The sequence below is a fragment of the Pomacea canaliculata genome, linkage group LG9 (genome assembly GCF_003073045.1).
Source record: "Pomacea canaliculata isolate SZHN2017 linkage group LG9, ASM307304v1, whole genome shotgun sequence".
Taxonomy (NCBI): domain Eukaryota; kingdom Metazoa; phylum Mollusca; class Gastropoda; order Architaenioglossa; family Ampullariidae; genus Pomacea; species Pomacea canaliculata.
In genome coordinates, this window is record NC_037598.1 from 14,366,165 (window position 1) to 14,387,243 (window position 21,079).

Consider the following 21,079-nt stretch of genomic DNA (forward strand, 5'->3'; position numbering starts at 1 on the left):
TTGCATAAAGCTAGAATAAAATCGAAAGCATACATGCCCAAAGGGAAACTTGCATTACAACGTATAATTATTGTCTCTCTTCTTACAGACATAAATCTTCACTTTAAAAAAAAAAATGGGTTTTTTTACAGTATCCGTGTGGGAGTATAACCAGTCTTGTTCTGTCTTTCGTCTTTTTTTTTTTTTTTTTTTTTTCAAAGTGATACATTTCCTTTCCCTAACATGATAGTCCATCTGCGATTCACACTAAAACTTTCTGCGTTATGTTCCGTAATTCTCTCTGGATATTATGGTATCTATTTACAGACCTGGCATCCTTTCAAATTAATTAAAGACCTGGAATTTCTGTCAAAAAATCTCCTTTAATGCTTATGTCCTCTTCCCTGCAACAATTCAAACAGGAACGGAGGTATATTGATGGACTGATGTCTGTATGAATCTGGTCATGCGGGTCACACGTGCTTTGCCACAGGAACTTCAGCTATACAAATTTTCTGGCGAATAAAATTCTATTCAAATTCTTGTAACCTTCGGGATAACCTGCCGCTTCGTTCCGTGGCCATGATGAATTAGAGTTACCTCTCTTTAGACGAGAGGGAAAGTCGCAAATATAATCCACGGTCATCAAAACACGTACCGTGCACTGCAACCTAGCATTAAAGTTTCTTGTTTTAATAACGAAGAAAAAAAACTTACATATTAACGAATACACCGTTTCTCATGAGGACCATAACATTCTTTTTTCACCCGGGGCTTATCAACCTGCATCAGTCACATGACTTTTCACGAGTCGAGTATGGTGGGTACTGCCGTCTGCTACTTCGTTGTGCTAGGCTTCTGAAATGCAGCTAGCACCACATGAAACAGTGCGCTAGGATTCATGACATTTTACAGTTGGTGTTATAGTCTGTAGCCTTAAAAAATGGTTATTCAGGAGACTATCGTCAAAGAAGACGATGCGGCTTCTTGGCTGGAAGAACATATTTACGTAAGTTCGTCAAAAGTGTTTTTGCTGTATCCACTGTACCTCTTAATAATGTTACAGGTTTTCTAGGTGTAATTTCACAAAAAACGTTTATGTTCCTGTGTGTGCATAGTAAATGATTGTATAGTCAAATCAGCTTCCATCCTCACCTTTATACAACTCTAAAACTGGTGTCACTATATAGTTCTTTGATGAACCGACAGTGTGATCATTGGAGATAAGCCTCGTCATCTCACCGATTTATCGAATTATTCAATACAGTGGTACAGTTTCAGGTAACTGCGCATTCTTTTATAGAATGCATAAAATAAGGGCAGGGAAACACTTAATTCTTACATATATTTTCGCTCAGGCACATAATTAAATTGGCTTGCTTAGTATATCCATTTTCATCATGAGGTGTAAAATTCACCATTTTTTTTTTAAACTTAATTTTTTTTTTCCATACTGTTAAGGTGAGAGGAAATAGCACTTATTATTTGTTTTTTAAATGTTTTCTTAATTTCTCACAACAGGTTCCAGTGACTGTTGGTGTGGTGCTGGTAGGCATAATTGCTATTATCATCTACTGCTGTGTGAAAAACTACAGGTGCAGAGAAATTTCTGTTCCCTAAACTTCCATGCATGTGCATGCACACACATGTATATGCATTTACGTACATATCCACACACGTGCACACATGCATTCAAACAAAGATATATATTCTGCACAGACATAAGTTCTGTAAGAAGTGGCATTATTAACTTAGGTGTGTGGCTTTAGCAATTCAAGTAATGTTGTATGTTTGTCTCTGTCACAAATAATTTGTGTTATATACCACTTGTACTCTTCAAAGTAATAAAAACATGTCTAAAATATATCAGTATAAACAGGCCTATTAATTTCCTTTGGTTATTTTGGTTTTAATTCTCTTGAAAAATTATTTTGCAGGAAAAAGAACTCGTATGTCTATAAAAGACTGGAGTATGATGTTGCACTGGCAGAACAGTTGAATAGAGAGAGAGAGGAAAGGGAGATTGAAGTCAGAGGTCTGATTCCTTAATCATTTATTTTCTTCATAATATATTGGATAGACAGTAAAAAATTACTTATAATTTTACTGTTTTCCTGCATCCCTATGTTTGCAGTTTTGTTTTTTTTCTTATCTCTCTTGTTTCTGTCTTCATTTCCAGCATTCGAATCAAGCTCAGAAACATTTGTTTCACCAGTTTCTCTTTCTCATGAATGATATGATTGTGGATTTTACCCCTCCCTATGCTCGATCATTTTGTGTCCTTTACTTTTTTATCATTATGTTCGTTGTTGTTATTTACTGTTTTGCTGCTTGTGCTTTGAGCCTCCATACTATGGAGCAAGCAATCTTTAAGTCTTTTTTATATTGTTATAATTATTAGGATGGCCATTTTTCTAGATAATGTAGTTATTAAGATCTTAATTAACAGTTTGAAAAACAGGAAATCATTTATTTTTGAGCAACATTAACAAGTTATGATAGGCAGTAATAACAAATGCTTTATACATATTACAAATCTGAAAATACACTTAAATGTTATTCTGCCAACTATTTAGAAATCTTAAAAGACTACAGGCAAATATTGTCTAATTTTTTTTTCAAAGTCTTATAAAACATACTTTATGAGTGAAAATATGTGATCGATAAGTGCTGTAAAAAAAAAATAATTATGAACTCTTGAACAACTGCAGTTGTATTAAAACTTTATTTCTGATTTAGATGCTGCATATTTAAAATGTCAGTTCTACCTGCGATCCCATCCATATTACGGCACCATTACACAGTTGCTGGATCTAGGTATTGCCAAAGTAAATTTTACTATATTTAAAACTCTTAGCTGTCAAGCTTTATTTTATCAAAATTTATGCTGTTAAATGCTGCATTATTCTCATTTTTTCCCATTACAGTGAAAACATCTGTCACATTTGTTTTATTATTTTAAAGTCTTATATGATAAATATATAATTTTTATCTCTGCCCATGAATATTTTAAAATATCTCAGATTAAATAGTAAAGGAACTTTGATTTTTTTTCCCCCATTATACATGTAAAATACATTCTATCCTCTCCAGTAAATCGAAATCAATTTTTTCCATTGTGTTACAAATGTGTGATCAACTATTGTCTGTCCGTAGGCAGCCGCATTGATAAGAGTTGGTTCCGGGTGAAAGACAACAAAATTCAAGTAGATCGAATGTTAACCATTATGCCTTACAATCCCCAAATGGTTTTGCCTTTTACCAGGGGAACTTGCAAAACTTTGAAAGAGCTGTTCTCTGTTGTTCAGGTAGCTTTAGTGATGTTTGCATGATTTTATGTTTATATCAACCCTTTATTTTAAACTTTACAATTGGTTGCTTTATGCACATCTTGCCAGAAATGGACTGAGGTATATTTATATTGCAGTGTTGAAAAATTGACAAATAATTTACTATAATATTATTATTTTAAAGTTTTATAACCCCAACGTATGTTACTTCCTAATCATTGCAAATAAAAAAAATGATCATTGTATGTTTCAAAAGGGAATAAACATGTTGTTTTGAAAAATGTAGCACATTTCTTTCCATTAGGCAGCCTTTTGTTAAATTGTTTTATGTTTACTGCCAGGCCAGTTTACTTTTGTATGTTAAAACATTTAAGTTAATTACAACAAAAGAATGCAACACTGCCATTGGAAACACCAGTTCCACAATCTCAGTTTAGGAAGTTAGTACACTATTTGCCCTTTCAATTAGATGTTGTATCTTTTGGTTCAGTTGTTAACCAGTCCAAAGGAAAGCCATAGATACCCTTTAATTTCAGTGAACACCATTAAACATAAATTTAAGCAGTATAGGTTGTGCAACATATAATAGTGTTCAAATCAAGAGAGTTTATAATGTCAATTGTAATTTACAGTGTAAATTTGATTCTTGTAAAACTCGGTATTTTATAACAATCATTTCCTTATGGGGATGTGCCATCATTTTTGCATTGATAAAGGAAACAGAAAATTTGTTGGTAATTATTTTCCAAGCATAAATTGAATGTACAGAAGCTTTGAATCATTTTCAGCATCCCTACATTTTTCCTGTGACAGACTTGGACTTCGCTTTAGATGAAAACTTTGTTGTCGTTATTCAACCTGTGAGTCTGAGAGGATCCCTCAAAGACTATATTTACCAGGTATGATCAGTTAAGATGGCCCTATGTTCCACTAGGGGCAAATAGGAATAATAAGAAGAATGTGAATTAGGTAGTTGCATTTGTAGACCTTATTTTCCATGTGCATGCTTTCAAATGGATTATCATGTTCGCCGTGTGTTTATATGTTTGCGTTTGAATGAATGAGAGAAGAAGACAGAACATGTACTGAGTGAAAAAAAGTTCCCATAAAAAGATATATCAAAATATGGTTTATAATTTGGCAGACTAGGTTCCAAGACAGCTGGTTTACAAAGTACAGTCATAAGAAGTATGGATTAAGCATGAACCAAGTGCAGATTTTTGGCAGACAGATTCTAGAGGTATGCTATTCACCTTTATGATAATGTAAAGGAAATAGTGCTCACCTGGCTTCAGGAGCAGCCAGGAAACATCATTTCTGTATGAATGCAGAAGCTAGTTGAACAATAGAATAAATGTATGATCCTCCAAGGGGACTGTGGAAAGGGACATGTTCAAATGCTTACAGTTACTTCTACTTAAAGCTATAAAATGCATTTTGCCCTCACTTTTTGAATCTCACTTGTATTATGACAGCTAACTTTCCAGACTGCATCATTGCTGGTAACATTACTTGCCACGAGTAATTAAGTACTAGTTAGTACTCTAGTAATCTGATAACATAAATATTATTTACCCTTTAAAGTATATTGTATTTTTTTTTTATTTATCTATTACAAATTAAAATTTGGGTAAATCTTGACATAGCTTATTGTTAGTAGTTTGAAAGAAGTTTGACCTTCATTTATCTCAGATCATAACATTTACCTGTCAGTATAAATGTGAAGTAACAAGTACTTACAGGTTGATATGCTTTATTATATTTCATATGAAGGCCTTGCTTTTCCTTGAAGAGAAGGGTTTTCCACAGCACAGCAATCTACATTCTGGAAATGTGATGCTGGAAGACAATGTTTGCAGGTTTGTTTTCCAAGAGCTTATAACAGTTTTGTGCAATGAAACCCATGCATCATTGTGCACCAACTATCTGAAGAGCAGGCTCTTGTTTAAATCATTATCAATAAATATACCCTAAAGAACAGGCAAAACAACCCACAGTGTTTATAGTTATTTTGTTTGTCATAAAAATAGAGCCATTTTTATTATCAGTTATTTGTTGCTCATATCCTGCACAGTAAAGATCCATAAGACTACAAAACTTTTCACTGCTATAAAGTTGTACAGTGGAAAAAATTGTACATGGTCAAATGACAAGTAATAATATAAACTTTCTGCTTGACCATGTGTTTACATCTTAACAAATTTTTTAATGTAAACTTTTGGCTTGTTTATATTCATATCCTATATTATAAACATAAGCAGACAAAAACTACAGGATAGCCTTAAAACATTATAGTTAGAGCAAAAAGGTTATCTTCTTTGGTTAGACTAACTCACAGTGCAGGCTATTTCATTGAAAGCATTAGATTCATGAGCTATGTTCCATAATCACCTCATTTATTTATATAAGACCTTAACTTCTTTCCCTTCAGGTTAGCTGGCTATGAAAATGTGTTTCTGGGAAACACATCCCGCATCCATGCACTCTTCAGAAAGAAACTGAAAAACAAAAATAAAGATGCTATAGATGTGTTATCATTTGGTATGTATTATCAGTCTCATTGTGGTCAGTTTGGAAAGTGCTGGGCAGAATGTATGGTTGTATACTTCTACAATGTGCTGGAGCACAGTCTACTGATGTTTTCAGACTTCTGTTTGATCATTGATCTTCATCCTGCATCATTGAAGCAAACTAGATTTGGCTTGTTTTAGATATCTAATATTAATGATAATCCATAAGAAACATTTTCGTTGACTATCTTCTTTTATGAGATATATATATAATATGTATAATAGATGTGATGTGTATTGTAGATCATTTGGTGGCTTAATCATTTTATATGTCTGAACCTGTGTGTTCGAAGTATCACAATGTTTTGCAGGCCACATCCTGTTTGAAATGGCTTATGGCTATGAACTGGACACAGCCCATCCAGGTCCACAGCAGCTTATTGGTCATCAGCCTCCTTCAGTAGTAGAGGTCAAAGAGGAAGTTTTTTTTTTTAACAATTTAATTTGTGTAGTACTATGGCTACGCTAACAACCTATACAAGTTATGTGCTAGAAGAAGATGGAAACAGTCTTGTTTTTTGTCGATTTCTGAAAACATATTCAGTCTTGCTTCTGTGCTCTACACTGCTGTTGAATTACTGCAATCAATGTTCCAGATTCTGAACTTCATATTTGAGAATGAAAGTGGGAAGTACCCTTCTCTGAAAGAGGTAAATTCTGTTTTGTTGATGAGTTTTACTGGATAGTTAAGTGGTGAGAAAGAAAGATAAAGATGATTAACTTTTTCATGCCAGCAACATGGGACAAGGAAAGGAATGATGGCTGAATGTCAGAAGATTTAACCAGACAATCTAATGCTAGAAAACAGCCTGTCAGAGCATCAATAGAAGTGTGTGGAGCAGAACTTCTTTCCCTCCCCTTTGGCACCATGGTTTAATTTTGTTTTTTTGTTTTGTTGTTTCATGTTCTATTTTAGCTTCTCATCATAGCTGTGTTTTCCAAAGGGGGCAGTTCATCAAAGTGCATAAAATTCCTAGGCTGTCGTGAGTGGGTATTACGCTGTTAAAATATGTTCTGTATCCGAAAGTATCCAAAATGGATTTGTTCTGGTCTGTGCATGTAAAAAGAAAGAAGCCAGACTAGTGGTTAGTAATAGCCTTTCTATTGTGCATTGTGCATTTATTTTTGTTTGATCTTTACTGCCTTTAAATTAATAATAATTTATGTAAGTGCTTATTGATATCTAATTTCAGATCACCCAAAATAAGTTTTTCAGCCAAGTGCAGCTAAAGGAGTTAGAGGTCTTTAACCCTGCACCAGTAAGTGGACATTTTTTCTTTCTTTTTGAAAGTGTATTTATTCAAACTGCAGGTGTCCTGATGGCACAAGCTAATGGGAGCAAAGATGAGCAAATATTGACTGCTGCATTTAAGCACAGATTCCTGGGTTTAACTAATATGGACTAATAACTATTGTCTTAGTTGAAGGATTTAACATATGAGATGCAATGAGATAAATCCAGTGGCACATATCTTACCATCTGAGAAAACAAGTTTTTATACCAAGGCATTTTGTTTAACTTTGTCAGATCAATCTTAGCCAGTCCATGAAGAGTCTACTGAAAGCAGTAAAGGGAGGGAAACCTTTAAAGTAAGTCTTTTTTTACCATATTCCTTTAGTACTGTGAAGCTGAATAAATACAAGAATCGATTTATATGCCACTATTGTACGTGTGTGTGTGCTATATGTATGTGCTATTTTTTTATACCTTTTTATGTACATTCTTTCAAGTGAAGCTTGAAACTTTCAGCTGTAGGTCTACACGACTAAAACAAGTTACCGAACATTGATTAAACTACTAATATGGACTCACTATCCTGTTTAACTCATTCAGCATGAGTATATTGATGCAACTGAGCTGTAGCTATGAAGACGTTTGCATTCACAGGTGCAAAGTGTAAGGGATAAGCCTTTTTCTTCATATCTGTACATGCTTTACAATTTCTATTCATTTTTTAAACAGGAAGAAAAGATCATCATCTTCTCTAAAGACCATGGTCTCATCAGATTACTCTGGTGTTTCTGCACCATCCACAGCTGCACCACCTCCTCTGGCACCTCCACCACCACCGCCACCCCCACCACCACCAGGGGCACCTTCATCAGCAAGCTCTGCACCTGCGCCTCCCGCTTCAGGTGGGGGTCGAGCAGCTCTTCTAAGTAGTATTCAGCGTGGTACCCAGCTGAAGAAAACTGTGACCCATGATCGAAGTGCTCCAAAACTGTGATTGTCTTCTCTTATTGGCAGAAGTACTGAAACTGAGCTTTGCTAAGGAGATTATGGACTTCAGTAGAAAAGATGAAAATATATATATATTTGTTCTGTGGCAGTGTGCATTGTCATGACATTCTATATTACATTTATAAAAATGTGGGTTTGTGAGGCAGTGGAAGATAGGCTTCTCGCATTCAAAATTTAGTGCTCCACAGATGAAAAATCTTAAATATTTGAGTTACATTGCTAACATCATGGATCCCACCTTTGTTTTAAATTAGTATTATTTATATCTCATAGATTTTGCTGTTTGGTTTCACCTTTTCCTTGGGCCTAATGTTTTTCATATTTCTTAGATGATTTGTTATTACTTTCAGACTGCTTATTTTTCCGGTGTTGTATTTTAAAAATTATTTTACTCAATGCCATCCATGATCAATAATTTCAATTTCTGATCTTGTATTTATATTTGGAGCACATGTAGCCTGGTGGTTAGTGCACTTAAGTGTAACTGGAAAAAACTCCCAGTCCACCCAGCACAAATGAATTCCTAATTTAATGGGGAAGCTTAAAAACAGTAAAGGACTATAATTTAATTCTGTTTCTTACAATCTTGTGTCCTGGACTTCTGTTCACTGTCCCAGCAATCAGTTTATCTATGGAATCCTTTTACCTTAGTTTTTATTTGCTTGCAAATATTTTCCAGGGGCATGTGCTACCTTGTCATCTTACATTTAATATATACTGTTCTAATGGTTTGCCTTCGTTTTGTTCACTTCTGGGTCTTTTTATTTAATTTTATTGAGTTGAATGATTCTATTCCATTACGACAAAAGTTTGGTCAGTTTTGGGGATTTATAATCTTGACTAATTTATAATTTATTATCAGTAGCAGTTGTTGTGAGATAACAAGAAAAGAAAGCAATCACATTTTCTGCAAAATGATGAAAGGTGCCAGTATTTGCAGTAAAATCTGTGATCGAATTGTGGCATTATTTTTCGTTTGCTTGTCTTTTTGTGTTTTTTTTTTTTTAGTTTTATATTTGTTCTCTAGAACAACTATATTTATAAAATGTTGTGCTTATTTTTCAAATCTCTTCTGTCCATGACATGATTACATTTTCCTTAGATATAAAAAGGCCATAGTATGAAACTACACTTCTGTTGAATCTGAATTGTTTCCTTGTTCCAACCAGAATATTTTCTTGTATATATGTATATTTTCTTTAATGGAGACTTCTTTGTTATTTTTATTGTTCAGCAATCTTGCAGAGTCTAATAGTTTTTAGCAAACTTTAAAAAAAATGTTATAAATCATGATATTGTGGAGATAGTTATCAAAAAATACTTTGCCCGGTTTTGACTTGTTAAGAAAACTCCACAAGATATGTTTGTTGTCTTATACTGTCCAGTTGAGTTCACACTTAGTGATCATGTTTATAAATCTGCGTATATTCTATATATATATTTTCTTTCTATAAATAGGAAGCTCAGTCCTAGTACAGATATTCAGTACTTGTGTAAATTCATCTTCATGACAGCTTACCTAAGTTAAAGTTTTATTTTCATATACATGTAAGTTAGAAAAGAAAGATGTTTATTTTTAAGCAATGCATATAACAAATGTATAATTATGAATAAAATGTGTAAGTAGAATGACTACAACATAAATTTATTCCTGGTGATTTCTGGTTGTTTCAACTTACATGTACAATTAAGAAGCTTTGTTATTTACCATGCAGCTCATGAAGGAATTTAAATGATTCAATAAATTTATGTTTCTGAGGGCATTTATTGTACTGAACATGTGTGAATATGGGATAATTAACATGCAAGACTTTGTTGGGTGTAAAAGGTAGTTTTTCAATTTTACCTTTGCATGAAGTAGATATCTGGTCAGCTGGAGTCAAGAAAGTACAATAGTGTGTTCCTAGAGATGAATGATTGAAGCTTGAATGCTATTTTTGTTTTTAAATTACATGCAGCAAATCAAAGTGATAGAAAGATGTTTCTAAGTATGTAAGAAGACTTGTCATTCATAACATTTTCTCTCTCTTATAAATGATATGAATGTTATAAGTATTTTCTAATTTCATAAAAAGCACAAAATTGTATACGATAAGCACAAATTGTATGTTGCTAATTTTGAGATCATTTAGAGTTGTAATATGGGTGTAGCCACATCCAACTGCAAGAAATTTTTTTAAGCTATTTTGCTTGCTCAATTTCTTAACCATTAGAGAGTTGTTATGTGACAAAATATGCTATTGTGAGCCTCTTGATTTTTTTTTTCTTTCGTTTTGTTAAAGAAGCAACATAGTTGTCATAGTTGTATTTATACAAATGACATTTATTATTTAGCCATATGACTGGATTTTTCATTTTGTTTACACCTTGTTGCCATAAAATGTTATTAATGGTCTTATGGAAAAATATATTTGATTATTTAGACCTGAGGGTTGTCATTAAACAAAAGTAGAGACATTATTACAGTGTTTTCTGTTTGGAAGTGATGAGATAGATGATAGTAACATCCCTCTTCCTCGCTTGCAGATGCACAAATCAGGACTGAGATATTACCACAGATTCGTACTTTCATTTTAATTAGCCAAAAGTGTTTATAAGCATAGTAAGTATATTACTTTGCAGAGGACACTTAAAATGAAATTTACTGTAAGTGCACTAAGGAAAAGCTATGGCTCAGATCCATGGTAACAAGAGGGTTGGGGGCTGTGAGGGGCGAACCTGATAAATGAATATTGAGTCTCTTTACTAGAAAATTAATGAGTTGCTTCCTTGAGGTTTGAGATACTGGATGTAGATAGTGCAAAAAATGGTTCAGTCTGTATATCTTTAGTTACACAATGAAGAGGCAAATGCTCGCTAAAATTATTACATTCACCTCACCAAGAATCATAGATGATTTTCATGATCTCATTCCTGCAAGATGCAATAATTATAATGGCATCAAGAAGTCGTCCTGCTTTTCCTGTAACAGAAATATTAAAAACCGTTGTACTCTTTAATCTTTGTTTCGACTATTAAAGGCTTGCTACGATGACAGAAACGGAAACAAAATTAACATTCTTAAATATATGTATTCAGGCTCGCTTCTGCACCTAGAGGGTTGCTGAAAACAAAGCTATGCACCTAAAATTCTTGAGACAACAGGATAACCGAAGATAATGATGTTTGCTTAACTGCAAGCCTACGCCAGTAAGCATATGGAATTGTTACACAGACGTTTATTCATGCATGTAGATCACAGATTATACAAGCTACCAGACCGGAAGATATGTTCTGATGCAATCTCCATTTGCCAAGAAAATCGAGATTAAAGGTGGTTGTCACCTGAGTCACTTGTCCAGGGAAATGTAGGTCTGTGATTGTATGAATGACTTACCAGTCATGGATTGATGGATTTCTTGCTGCTTGGTTGGATAAATGGATGAGTGGAAGGATTTGCAAGTGAGGGTAAGTTCATCAAATTAATAATAACTCGACTGTGTGGAGGCGAGCATAATGCGTTGTGAACGTTTGATCCTGATCGACTTAGTTCAAAGAGAGGGGCAGATAATTTCAAACTGCATCGTCTAGAGGAGAAGGAGCGTTGCCGCCCTTGCACAGTACAGACAGTCTGTTTTGCTTTTTTTTTTTACCTCAGTAAGAAGTCCGCGCCATCCTACGTGGGAACATCTTCGTAGCGAATGCAAGTTCCTACCGCAGAAACAGAGCTTAGAGGGGGGCGACCCAGGAACGTCCCCATCGGAGTAAAGCACACCAGGTCAGACCGACACCTACAATAAAATGCATGAACAGGAAAGCTGGGGGGGATCGATTGACTAGGTCAAATAAAAACTAAATTTTTATAAAAGATTAAACATACATCACGTATATTTACACACACGGTAACATTCCATATGATGTCACGGACAATTTTTCCCTACCACACATAATTTTTCTATCACTCGCGATATTATTGATACAAAATATATAAGTACCCATGGAATGAGCAAGAATCAAAGAAACAAAGAAAAAAATAAGAAGAGTTTTCAAGGAATGTAAGAGTTAATGCAAGGAAGAAATAAGGTTGAAAGGTTGAAAAGAAGAAAGCTGTGGAGAAAGGGCTCAAGTAGGAAAATATTTTTTTTAAACTGTAAACCTACTCGGGGCCATAGGCGTCACACACCCCGCCTTTATCCACCCGGCACTCCAGACAGCAGGAACAGATTCGCTGGCCCACCTCACAGGCCGGCGGCGGCGGAACGCACGTTGTGTTGGTGCAGGGTGCACAGTTCAAGGATGCGCCAGAGGTCACGTCTACTAAACATACGACCACCAGCACTAGCCCCACCAGGACTGCGGGCCAAAGCATGTGCTTCATGGTGTATGGTGGCGATATGGCACCTGCGAAATGTCCTCACATTTCTAAACTTTCTCTCCCTTCTAGTTCGGGCTTGGGCGAAATCGAAACACATTTGTCTCTCTCTCTCTCACACACACAGAAGCATTCCCGCATTCACAAAGGTTATACCTACCTGTGAATAGTATTCTCTAGTTAAGTGGTACCTTGCACACTGCTGTAAATCTAAGACCTACAAGACCTACGGATTTTCCATAGAAGATGAGGCCTATGCCACTACTATTGTCATCACCCGACAATTACAGAAACTACGTTTATTAATGGTTTTTCTAGGGAGAAGGTGTAATCAGTTTAATTAATTTAAAGATTAATTCTCGTTTAATGATATATATCTTCGTCATAATAAATTCTCTCAGATCCTTTAGTTAATTAAACCACAGAATAATACTCTTTATTTAATTATCTCTTACGGTTAAATTATGCTAATTATATCTTGAAAAGAAACTGAGTTTGTTCACACACCATGACAGTATAAAAGTCTGTTAGCTGAAGAGTAAAACTTACATACTGCGGAATGACCAACGAGTAGAGACTGAGCCAGAAAGTAAGAGTGCTGAAGTGTGTTTCCCGCTTTATATCGCTGTTTGCCGCGTTATATCTCCTTTGGGATCAAGGATTCATAACCTTTCTTCAAGTGATGCTTCGGTTGTCTGGACATAAGGTAGGTGTAACCTGGGCTGCATTTTCAAAAGGCTGAAGCATCTCAATGTTGCTAGCAAGTCCACAAAAAATGGTGGGCTTGCTAACAACCTTCAACTCCATGTCGCCATGCTAGGCTACGGCAGTATGCAAGGAATCTTTTATGTAGATAAAATTGGCTTGTGCTTGTGTATCTATGTATGGGGCCACTGAAAATAGAGCATTGCATCTACTGTTCCACGATATAAAATGTCATGAATGTCCCGATACATTGTTAAACATCGCATGGAAGTTAATCTGGGGATGTGGATTAAGAAACGTGGTCGAAATATGAAGATATTACATTTCATATGATGAACTTCTTTAAATTAACATTAAATCCCATCTTCTGTTTGAAAAAAAAAATAATTTTACGACAATACCTCTTGATTAAGTATGCCTATGTTTCTCAACTTTGGTGAATTCAATTTGCAGATATGGTTCGTGGTCTGAAAGCCGCGTGAAAAGATTGTCTGCGTCGAGCAGTAACTGTTCTCCCACAAAGACGAGAGAAATAAAAATATATTATGGAGACTACAGATCGAATTTAGCAACATGAAAGTCAAATTTTAACTTTCGGGTCGATTATAGGAGAGTTTAGCAAAAGTAAGTGGTTTATTGTGTCTACAGTGCCCATTTCTACTGGGAGAACTTGGGAGGAGACCTGTAAGTGCTCGTTTGAACCCACGAACTACCAGGCTAAAAAGAAAGCTCTTTAATATTTTATGAATCGTTCGGTGTAAAACTTTAAAGGGGAAGGAGCAGGAGAGAGAGAGAGAGATTCACTTCAGTATTGTAACCGTATTACATTTTATTATTTGGAACAACCCTATTTCAAAATTTAATATAAGAAAAACAAATAAAAACAAAAGCAATCAAAGGATGTCACAAGGCTTATTTTGCAACAATGGCACCAAACACAGTTTAAGATCAGGAAGGGTCTGCTGTTCGGGAAACAGACTTTGAGGCGCCCATCACTGTCGTGTGTGCTCTCCCAGACGCGGCTGAAACTTCCACTGGGGCCAGTGGTGTGGGCGGCTTTAGAATTACATCCTGGTCACTGCATCGGTCAAACGTCAGGCATTAGACAGCTTCCCAGCAGTCTTAGCAGACACGCTGTATCCCGATAACAATGTCCAGACTAATAACAGACTCTTGTGTACACTTCGTCATCTGCTTAAAGGTGTACTGGAGCGCAATCCTTATACATACACCTTATGTATACTTTTGTATATGTGATCAGTTGAGTAGATTCAATGGAAATCCCCATCCTCCTTTTCGTTCTCGAGATAAATCCTACATGCATTAATATACACAAAAAGAGGTAACAGCTTTTACGTCACGGTTGTCCAAGGATATGCCCAATCAACAGGTCGTTCCACTTCTCCCATTGGCTGTGTTATTGAGCACATGTAAGTATATTCGAGATATCATTGTATTAGCTCTCTTTCTGTCCAGGGATATTTATACATTCAGATACGATGGGATTCTTTTGTCAGAAAATTGTGTCTCTGACTACAATCAACCAAGTCATTTCAAAAGAGAAAAACACATTTGTAGTCTTGTACATCTTTAAAGATGCACTTTAATCGACCGAAATTTCTACACCCAGATGGCGTCAAGCACTTTCTCTAGGTCATCCAAGAAAGACAAGCACAGCAACGAAAGTTCTGAGGTCAACTTGTCCGCTGACTAGCGGATGATTTATTATACCGTAATACTGTTTGGCATTTTAAAGTATCAGACGTGTCACAATGCTCTCTATTTTTAGTGCAAAAAGTTGTTCGGTGAAGGTGGAACCCGAGTGAACTTTAGAATTTGATATGCCGGCACATTCCTCCGACAGCACCGTGCTCCCCACAACAGAGGCATTCAAGGCATGCAGTCCGACAGCTCTACCTACGGCATCTGTTCTAAACAGCTCTCCTACCCCTCTTACCTCAAAGATGCAGATGAGTGGTAGAGATCAGATGGGTCGTTTAAACATCTCAAGTGTACAAATGAATGCTTTCTTGCAATTCCTTTCACACTTACAGATCGCTCAAACAGGTTGCTATAAAACAAAAATATAAGAACTGAGCGATATAGCCTCCCCCTCTTCCCACAACAAATTGTATTAAAAGCTATGTAAATCTGTATAAGCTAATCGATGAATGATGGTAAACTATAACAATTGATTGATTGATTGATTGATTGAACCAAGAGCATATAATCTCTGCACTCATATATTGGCATTGATATGAAGACAAAATATTAATTGGAAGAGGGAGCAGGCTGATCCCGAGCGGGTTATCAATGGAAGCCAAATGTCATTTAATTATTTTACATTCTCATAGGTTGATCAATGTACTTGAACGGAAAATTAACCAATCAGTAACTCTTAACAGTTACAGATACACTCAAAGGCACATATCAAACCTAGAAATGCATGCTATAAAATACTGACCCTTAAGAGACGATCGAACGCACCCATGACAGACTGTGCGGTAAATTGGGATAACACCTAACATCATTAACATCAAGGAAGTCATTCAGCCACATACGTATGTTGTCGAGACACACCCTCCCCACCTTTACACACACATCTTCGATTTGACCTCAGCAGCGGGTCAGATGAGTGTCTGAAGTGAGGCGTCATTTCTCGCGACAGATCAGCACCGGAACGTCAGCATGGTGCAAGATGTACTGGCTGACGCTGCCCAGGATCGTTCGCCGCAGCATCCCCAAGCCGCGAGTTCCGGTTACGATCAAGTCGACGCCAGCTTCTCTCGCCGCCTTCACCACCGCCTCCCCCGGGGTGTTCGCCGAGTAGCGCACCGCACGCCCCGCCACCTGCATAATACACACAGACATGGCTTCGTCTCCAGTCACAAGTTCCTGTGTCTAGCTAGGATCAAGTCTTATGGTCTGAAGTAAAAAGGCCCGCTATGCTATAAGGGAAGGCTGGTAGACAGCTGATATTGCGCTCTCTCGCCAGAGCAAGGTGGAGGTAACAGGCACAATTTAAAGAAAATACTCCAACCTTTCTGATATATAGCTAGCTTAGCCTCACACCAACCGTTACTTGCGATCTTAACAAGGCCCACTGTGGCAAGTTTCGGCATCTGACGACAGGATTCTAAGCCCTCGCGCCTGAAATATGGGGCTGTGCTAGGTGGATGGCCAACTATTTGCACAGAAGAGGATGCGGAAAGAGTTTCAATGGCGTGAGTCAATAAAACGTGCTATTTACTCATGCTGGAGCTGTTTAGATACTACTGGAATTAGTACTGAACGGAAACTGGTTTTAAATCGGTGAGAAGTAGTTGTCAACGATAAGAAAACGCGACAATTTTAACTATTTAAACTACTTTTCTCAAACATTATATCATCCGTCGTTAGTTCTGCCTCTACGACCTGATGTTAATAGTTCTTAATACTAGATTACTTAGCTTTGTTGTTTCAGATCGCTAGCTATTGTTTTAAATATATGCCTCTTAGTGTACATTACTAGAATACCGGTTTCTTTCTCTTCTTCCTGTAGTTTACAGCAGAAAAGCCAATTTTTCGTCAAAAACTTATTTGCAATTTAAACAGTAAATCAAGAAGTCAACAGTAACAGATGCCGAAAGTTAAGGTTACCAAAACGGTGGATGATGATAGCACAGCCAACCTTCTTAAGCTGAACTTATAGTCACGCTCTTCTTTTTCCAAATCTTAAACAGCTCACTTACTGGGACGCAGGTTAACGCGCCTGTCATCACGACAAGTGGAATTGAGTGTCATGGATTCGTATCTCCGACATACCCCTTTCCTTTCCGTTTCTCTCTGGATATGGTGCGTGCTTAGGGGCAGGGACGAGGCATGCCCGTGTTTACATGCTCTTTTGACGGGTACAGATCCCATTAGTGGTTTTCTTCCACCCTCTGTGTGTGTGTCGTCATAAACAAGCATTTAAAACGGTGTGTACACATACGTTTGTGTGAATGTAAAGCGCTTTGAGTGTGATTATCAAATTAAATGACTCACACCAGAGGAGGCTAGCTTTCCTTCCAGTCTCTCCATCAGATTCTTTATTTCTGTTTCCTCTTCATTCAGCAGCTTAGACACAAACATTGGGTCCGTAGAGAAAAGAGCTGAAAACAAAAACGACTTTTAATTCAAAGGTCATACAAATCATTAAACAATCTTACAGCTCACAAATACAGTTTTATATATATATCACTGTCTATATCTCTCCTCCCACATCTCGATCCAACCATCCCTTAAGGCGGATGTTGAGCAGTACAACCACCAAAGTCATGTTTAATAGTACGCTGTATGTGTTACAATTAAAAACATTGCTCTGTGGATGATAATAAATAAAAGTCAAAGCAAAAATTTTAATTTAAAACAACATTACGTGCGGATGTCAGCGAGCCGTGATCAGCAGCGTGGACGAGCAGAACTTCATCTCCTTCCCGCCAAACATGGTTGACAAAGTCTGCAACAGACAAGAACGTTCACTCTCAACTCTTAGCTTCAGAAGTAGCAGGCGAGGTAGTCTCCCTTTAGCAGACTCAGACACCTTCAGATCTTTTTTTTTCTCTCTCTCTGTTCAGTGAACACTGACTACCTCAATGACAGAACTGCAGGGAAGTGAACACTGACTGCCTCAATGACAGAGCTGCAGGGAAGTGATTTTACGATATTTTTTATTTGTTCTGGAAGATGTTTAACTGATAAATATGATTCCCTCTACGTTCTCTTCTTCAGACTCCAATTTAACTGAGCTTTAGTTGGGCTTTAAACAATGCTCTAAGAAGACGAAAACTGATTTCTATTTTAAAACAACTGTAGGTTGGAAATAGAAGTATGTTTTTGACATCTTTTTTTCCAGAACTATCCAAAATATAAGCTTGGATGAGTGTGTTTTCAAACAGATGAATGTCTTTTTCTGATCAGAATACGATGACAGATCGGCAACTCCTACTAGTTCATGATACATGAACGCGCAATTGTCATATTTTTATGACAAATATCCAACAGAAAAAGAATGTGATTCTTAACTCTTTGACTCATCGCTATTCATCGTCTGGTCTATGGTGTACACTGAATTTACACTGCAGTGGCATCTGCTCTAGGGCATCTCCATTTCAGCACCATACTGGTGTATTGGGCGAGTTGAAAATAATGAGACCAGGGGCATAACAGCGCAATATGTTACCGTCTTCATTCACAAGATCAATATGAAAACAACGATCTCTAGAGTACACGAAAAGCTTGGCAAGACTTGGTAGTGCAGCACTTAAAACTCCTCTTTAAAAAAACAGCTTTTGCTGTCCTGCAAAGTATTATTGAATTTTTTTTATTTAAACGCGTCTAAAGAAATTAAGTCACATTTTATAAACCTTTACTGTAGAATTCTAACACAGAGGTCAGTCAGATGAAAGCATTTACCAAAGCTTTATGAATGTAACCGTTTTATCTTTGAAAGAGAAGCGGGAAGAGGGAGAGAGAAAAAAAAACAAAGAAAAAAGAAGAGAGAGGAATCAATACGAACCCTTCTCTCTTCACTACAATTTCACCCTTAATTAAATTTCGAGAAAGATCAAGACATAAGAAGATTAAATTAAACCTGCCATGTTTATCTCTTTTTTTTTTTTTTTTGGCAATTTTTTTCCCTTATCGCTAATTCAATCATCATCATCATCATCATCAGTAGTATACGAAGTAATGTCGCATCTTATCAATTGAGAGAACATTTACTGGAAATGCCATGGGTGAGCGAGTTATTCAATGTTTGTTGTTCAAGAGTCGGTTAAGCCTCCACGTGTCGCTGTTGATCTCTAGACTTGTCATGTCAGCTGACAGTAAAGACAGAACTGAGAGTGAGTTGGCACTGTAGCTGGAGGAGATTGGTCTCGAGTCGACTGCCAGGGACCATGCGGCAGACGCAGGCCCCCGCGACGCACAGACAAACAGTCGGTGCACGTGGGTCAGGAAAACTGCGCAGGGTACAGATGTGAGCATCTCAGGCTCGGAGCAGGGAAGACGCTTTAAGTACTAAGGACAGATGGCAGTTTTCTGAAGAATCTCATTCACCAAAAACGTAAGACGCATTTCTTCGGAACAGATACTTCACAGCGACCACGAGCGTGTCTGTATTTACCCTGTGTAGTAGGCGTGTCTGTTGTAGACGTGAACGTGTCTACAATACGCATATATAGGTGCATGCTTGTTAGTGATGAGTCTGGCTATCAAATAATTGAAAATGAGCTATGGAAAAGTTATTTAGTAGTAGTAGTCCTGTGATAGCCTTCCTTCTTTTAAAAACGAATAAGTATTATTGGACTGCTGGCAGACGATTTTTTTCCAGTTAACTACTAAAACAAGGCAGTTGTGTATATTCACATTTCAGATTAACAACCAAAACGAGGCATGTTTGTACAAAACTTCCGGTTTAGTCACATTCATTTTTTTTTTAGGCTCGCCGAGACTAACGGCGGAGAACTTCGCAAGAGGCTAAGCGTTGGTCTTGGCAGACAGACAGCAGTCCACTTATACACGTCCATAAGTTTTGGACTACTCTGCCACAAATCTTGTCAGTCGTTTGTCATCAGAACCAGATGAGCTTACTCTAGAACTACAGACACAAACGCAGTTATAAGCGGATAATTTTAAATTACTAAGGCAGGTATCATTACATACGTATGGTCTTTGTTGCATTGAAAGAGCGTGTTACAACAAGAAATGACTTGTTTTGTTGTTTGTGTCCACAAGCACGTCCCGTTTCTGAAATCTCTTTTGATTTCTTTTGTAACGGACCTATTTTGGGAAGTTAATTATATTTTATCTTTTATTAGCATTGATGCCGCTGCTTTAAAGAAATGACTTACTCCTGAAGATTTTGTGAAGGTGGGATGATTGCCTGCAGTGATGGTGTAGGTTGTAGTGGAACGGATAATGATTTCGATAACAACTGCAATGTTGATGATGGTAAAGTAAACATGAAAAGATTGGCTCAAAATTCTTTGGGACCAAAAAATCACCCAATTCAGGAAGCTTTTATTTCATAATTCTCTGCTTGTGAACTCTAACTCTTGTCCCTACCTCCCAATTCTGCTTTTGATAAACCATTATCGGGGAACCTACAGTTCAACCTGTTTCATGTATATATAGCAGATCACTGCATTTATAGTCACAACATGCGTTTACAAAACATGAACTCACAGTCAAACGCGAAGTTTGAATGTCGGCTCCCATCCATGGCGATCAAAACCTTCCTCGGTGCAGCCGATGCCATGTTTTGGCCGCGAGTTTGACGCGCCGCCTGCAAATTAATAACTTGCCTAAACACAAGCCCTGGAGACTACGAACCGTCAGGTATGCGCACTATCTGCCCACAGGTCACACACAACCCTTGGACATGACGCGCGGCACGGAGATAAATGCGCAGATGCCGCACGAACCTGACAGACCCGCCAGCGGGCAACAGCTTTGGGTGAAGTGTCCTCCATTACACCCACAAACTAGGCCAAGGGTAGGCGTCAACTTGTATCCTAACATAGGCAAATTCTGGCCACAAACAAAAGATAACGGGACATGTGACTCGAAGGATAAAAAAATTGCCCTTTCGCTCAGTACTTTGTTCTTTGTGTTTTGGTCGTGTGATATTTGGGCGTTGCTTTTTTATTAGCCCCCGAGATAACGACTTATCTAAAGTCTACTTTCGTTCTTTCAACCTTAGTGTGGGACAAGGTCATGAACAATGGAGAAGACAACATATTGATTTCGAGAGCACAGATGTTATTCAGATCGCATCGATAATGACCGAGGACCAGGCTCTCGTCTCTGGCTAAGTAGCGAGTAAAGATTGAAGTGAAGCAGCTTGTAAAGGATGTAGGTGATGTCTCTGCGTGCACCATCCTGCTAAATGATGTGTGCATCTGGGCCCTGCAGGAAG

The 21,079-nt window shown here is 37.2% G+C and overlaps 2 protein-coding genes and 1 long non-coding RNA gene across 3 annotated transcripts; 1 reads left to right on the top strand and 2 right to left on the bottom strand.

The window, feature by feature from the left end:
* Positions 1-194: 194 nt before the first annotated feature.
* On the top strand, positions 195-10,541 carry LOC112571795 (slowpoke-binding protein-like). The gene is made up of 14 exons (XM_025251089.1): positions 195-988; positions 1,501-1,574; positions 1,917-2,014; positions 2,719-2,796; positions 3,136-3,287; positions 4,058-4,168; positions 4,414-4,509; positions 5,043-5,128; positions 5,701-5,810; positions 6,151-6,248; positions 6,436-6,489; positions 7,033-7,098; positions 7,368-7,429; positions 7,803-10,541. The coding sequence occupies exons 1-14, from the start codon at positions 923-925 to the stop codon at positions 8,065-8,067; spliced, it is 1,416 nt and encodes a 471-aa protein (XP_025106874.1). The 5' UTR covers positions 195-922; the 3' UTR covers positions 8,068-10,541.
* On the bottom strand, positions 10,128-12,466 carry LOC112571797. The gene is made up of 3 exons (XR_003100885.1): positions 12,221-12,466; positions 11,714-11,851; positions 10,128-11,043 (listed from the first exon to the last, which is right to left on the bottom strand). It is a non-coding gene; the product is annotated as an uncharacterized LOC112571797 (long non-coding RNA).
* A 2,242-nt stretch (positions 12,467-14,708) lies between these two features.
* Positions 14,709-20,599, bottom strand: LOC112571796 (universal stress protein YxiE-like). The gene is made up of 4 exons (XM_025251090.1): positions 20,347-20,599; positions 17,537-17,617; positions 17,164-17,270; positions 14,709-15,987 (listed from the first exon to the last, which is right to left on the bottom strand). Exons 1-4 carry the CDS (start codon positions 20,417-20,419, stop codon positions 15,790-15,792), a joined length of 459 nt encoding a protein of 152 aa, XP_025106875.1. The 5' UTR covers positions 20,420-20,599; the 3' UTR covers positions 14,709-15,789.
* Between the last annotated feature and the right edge of the window lie 480 nt (positions 20,600-21,079).

What these genes read in the sequence shown, in the direction of transcription:
- LOC112571795 (XM_025251089.1), top strand. Translation starts at nt 923, where the DNA reads ATGGTTATTCAGGAGACTATCGTCAAAGAAGACGATGCGGCTTCTTGG. An exon ending in GGCTGGAAGAACATATTTAC is followed by an intron (nt 989 to 1,500) that starts GTAAGTTCGTCA and finishes TTCTCACAACAG; the next exon opens with GTTCCAGTGACTGTTGGTGT. An exon ending in AGTACCCTTCTCTGAAAGAG is followed by an intron (nt 6,490 to 7,032) that starts GTAAATTCTGTT and finishes ATCTAATTTCAG; the next exon opens with ATCACCCAAAATAAGTTTTT.
- LOC112571796 (XM_025251090.1), bottom strand. Translation starts at nt 20,419, where the DNA reads ATGGCATCGGCTGCACCGAGGAAGGTTTTGATCGCCATGGATGGGAGC. An exon ending in TTCAAACTTCGCGTTTGACT is followed by an intron (nt 17,618 to 20,346) that starts GTGAGTTCATGT and finishes TGTCTGTTGCAG; the next exon opens with ACTTTGTCAACCATGTTTGG. An exon ending in GAAAGCTAGCCTCCTCTGGT is followed by an intron (nt 15,988 to 17,163) that starts GTGAGTCATTTA and finishes TGTATTATGCAG; the next exon opens with GTGGCGGGGCGTGCGGTGCG.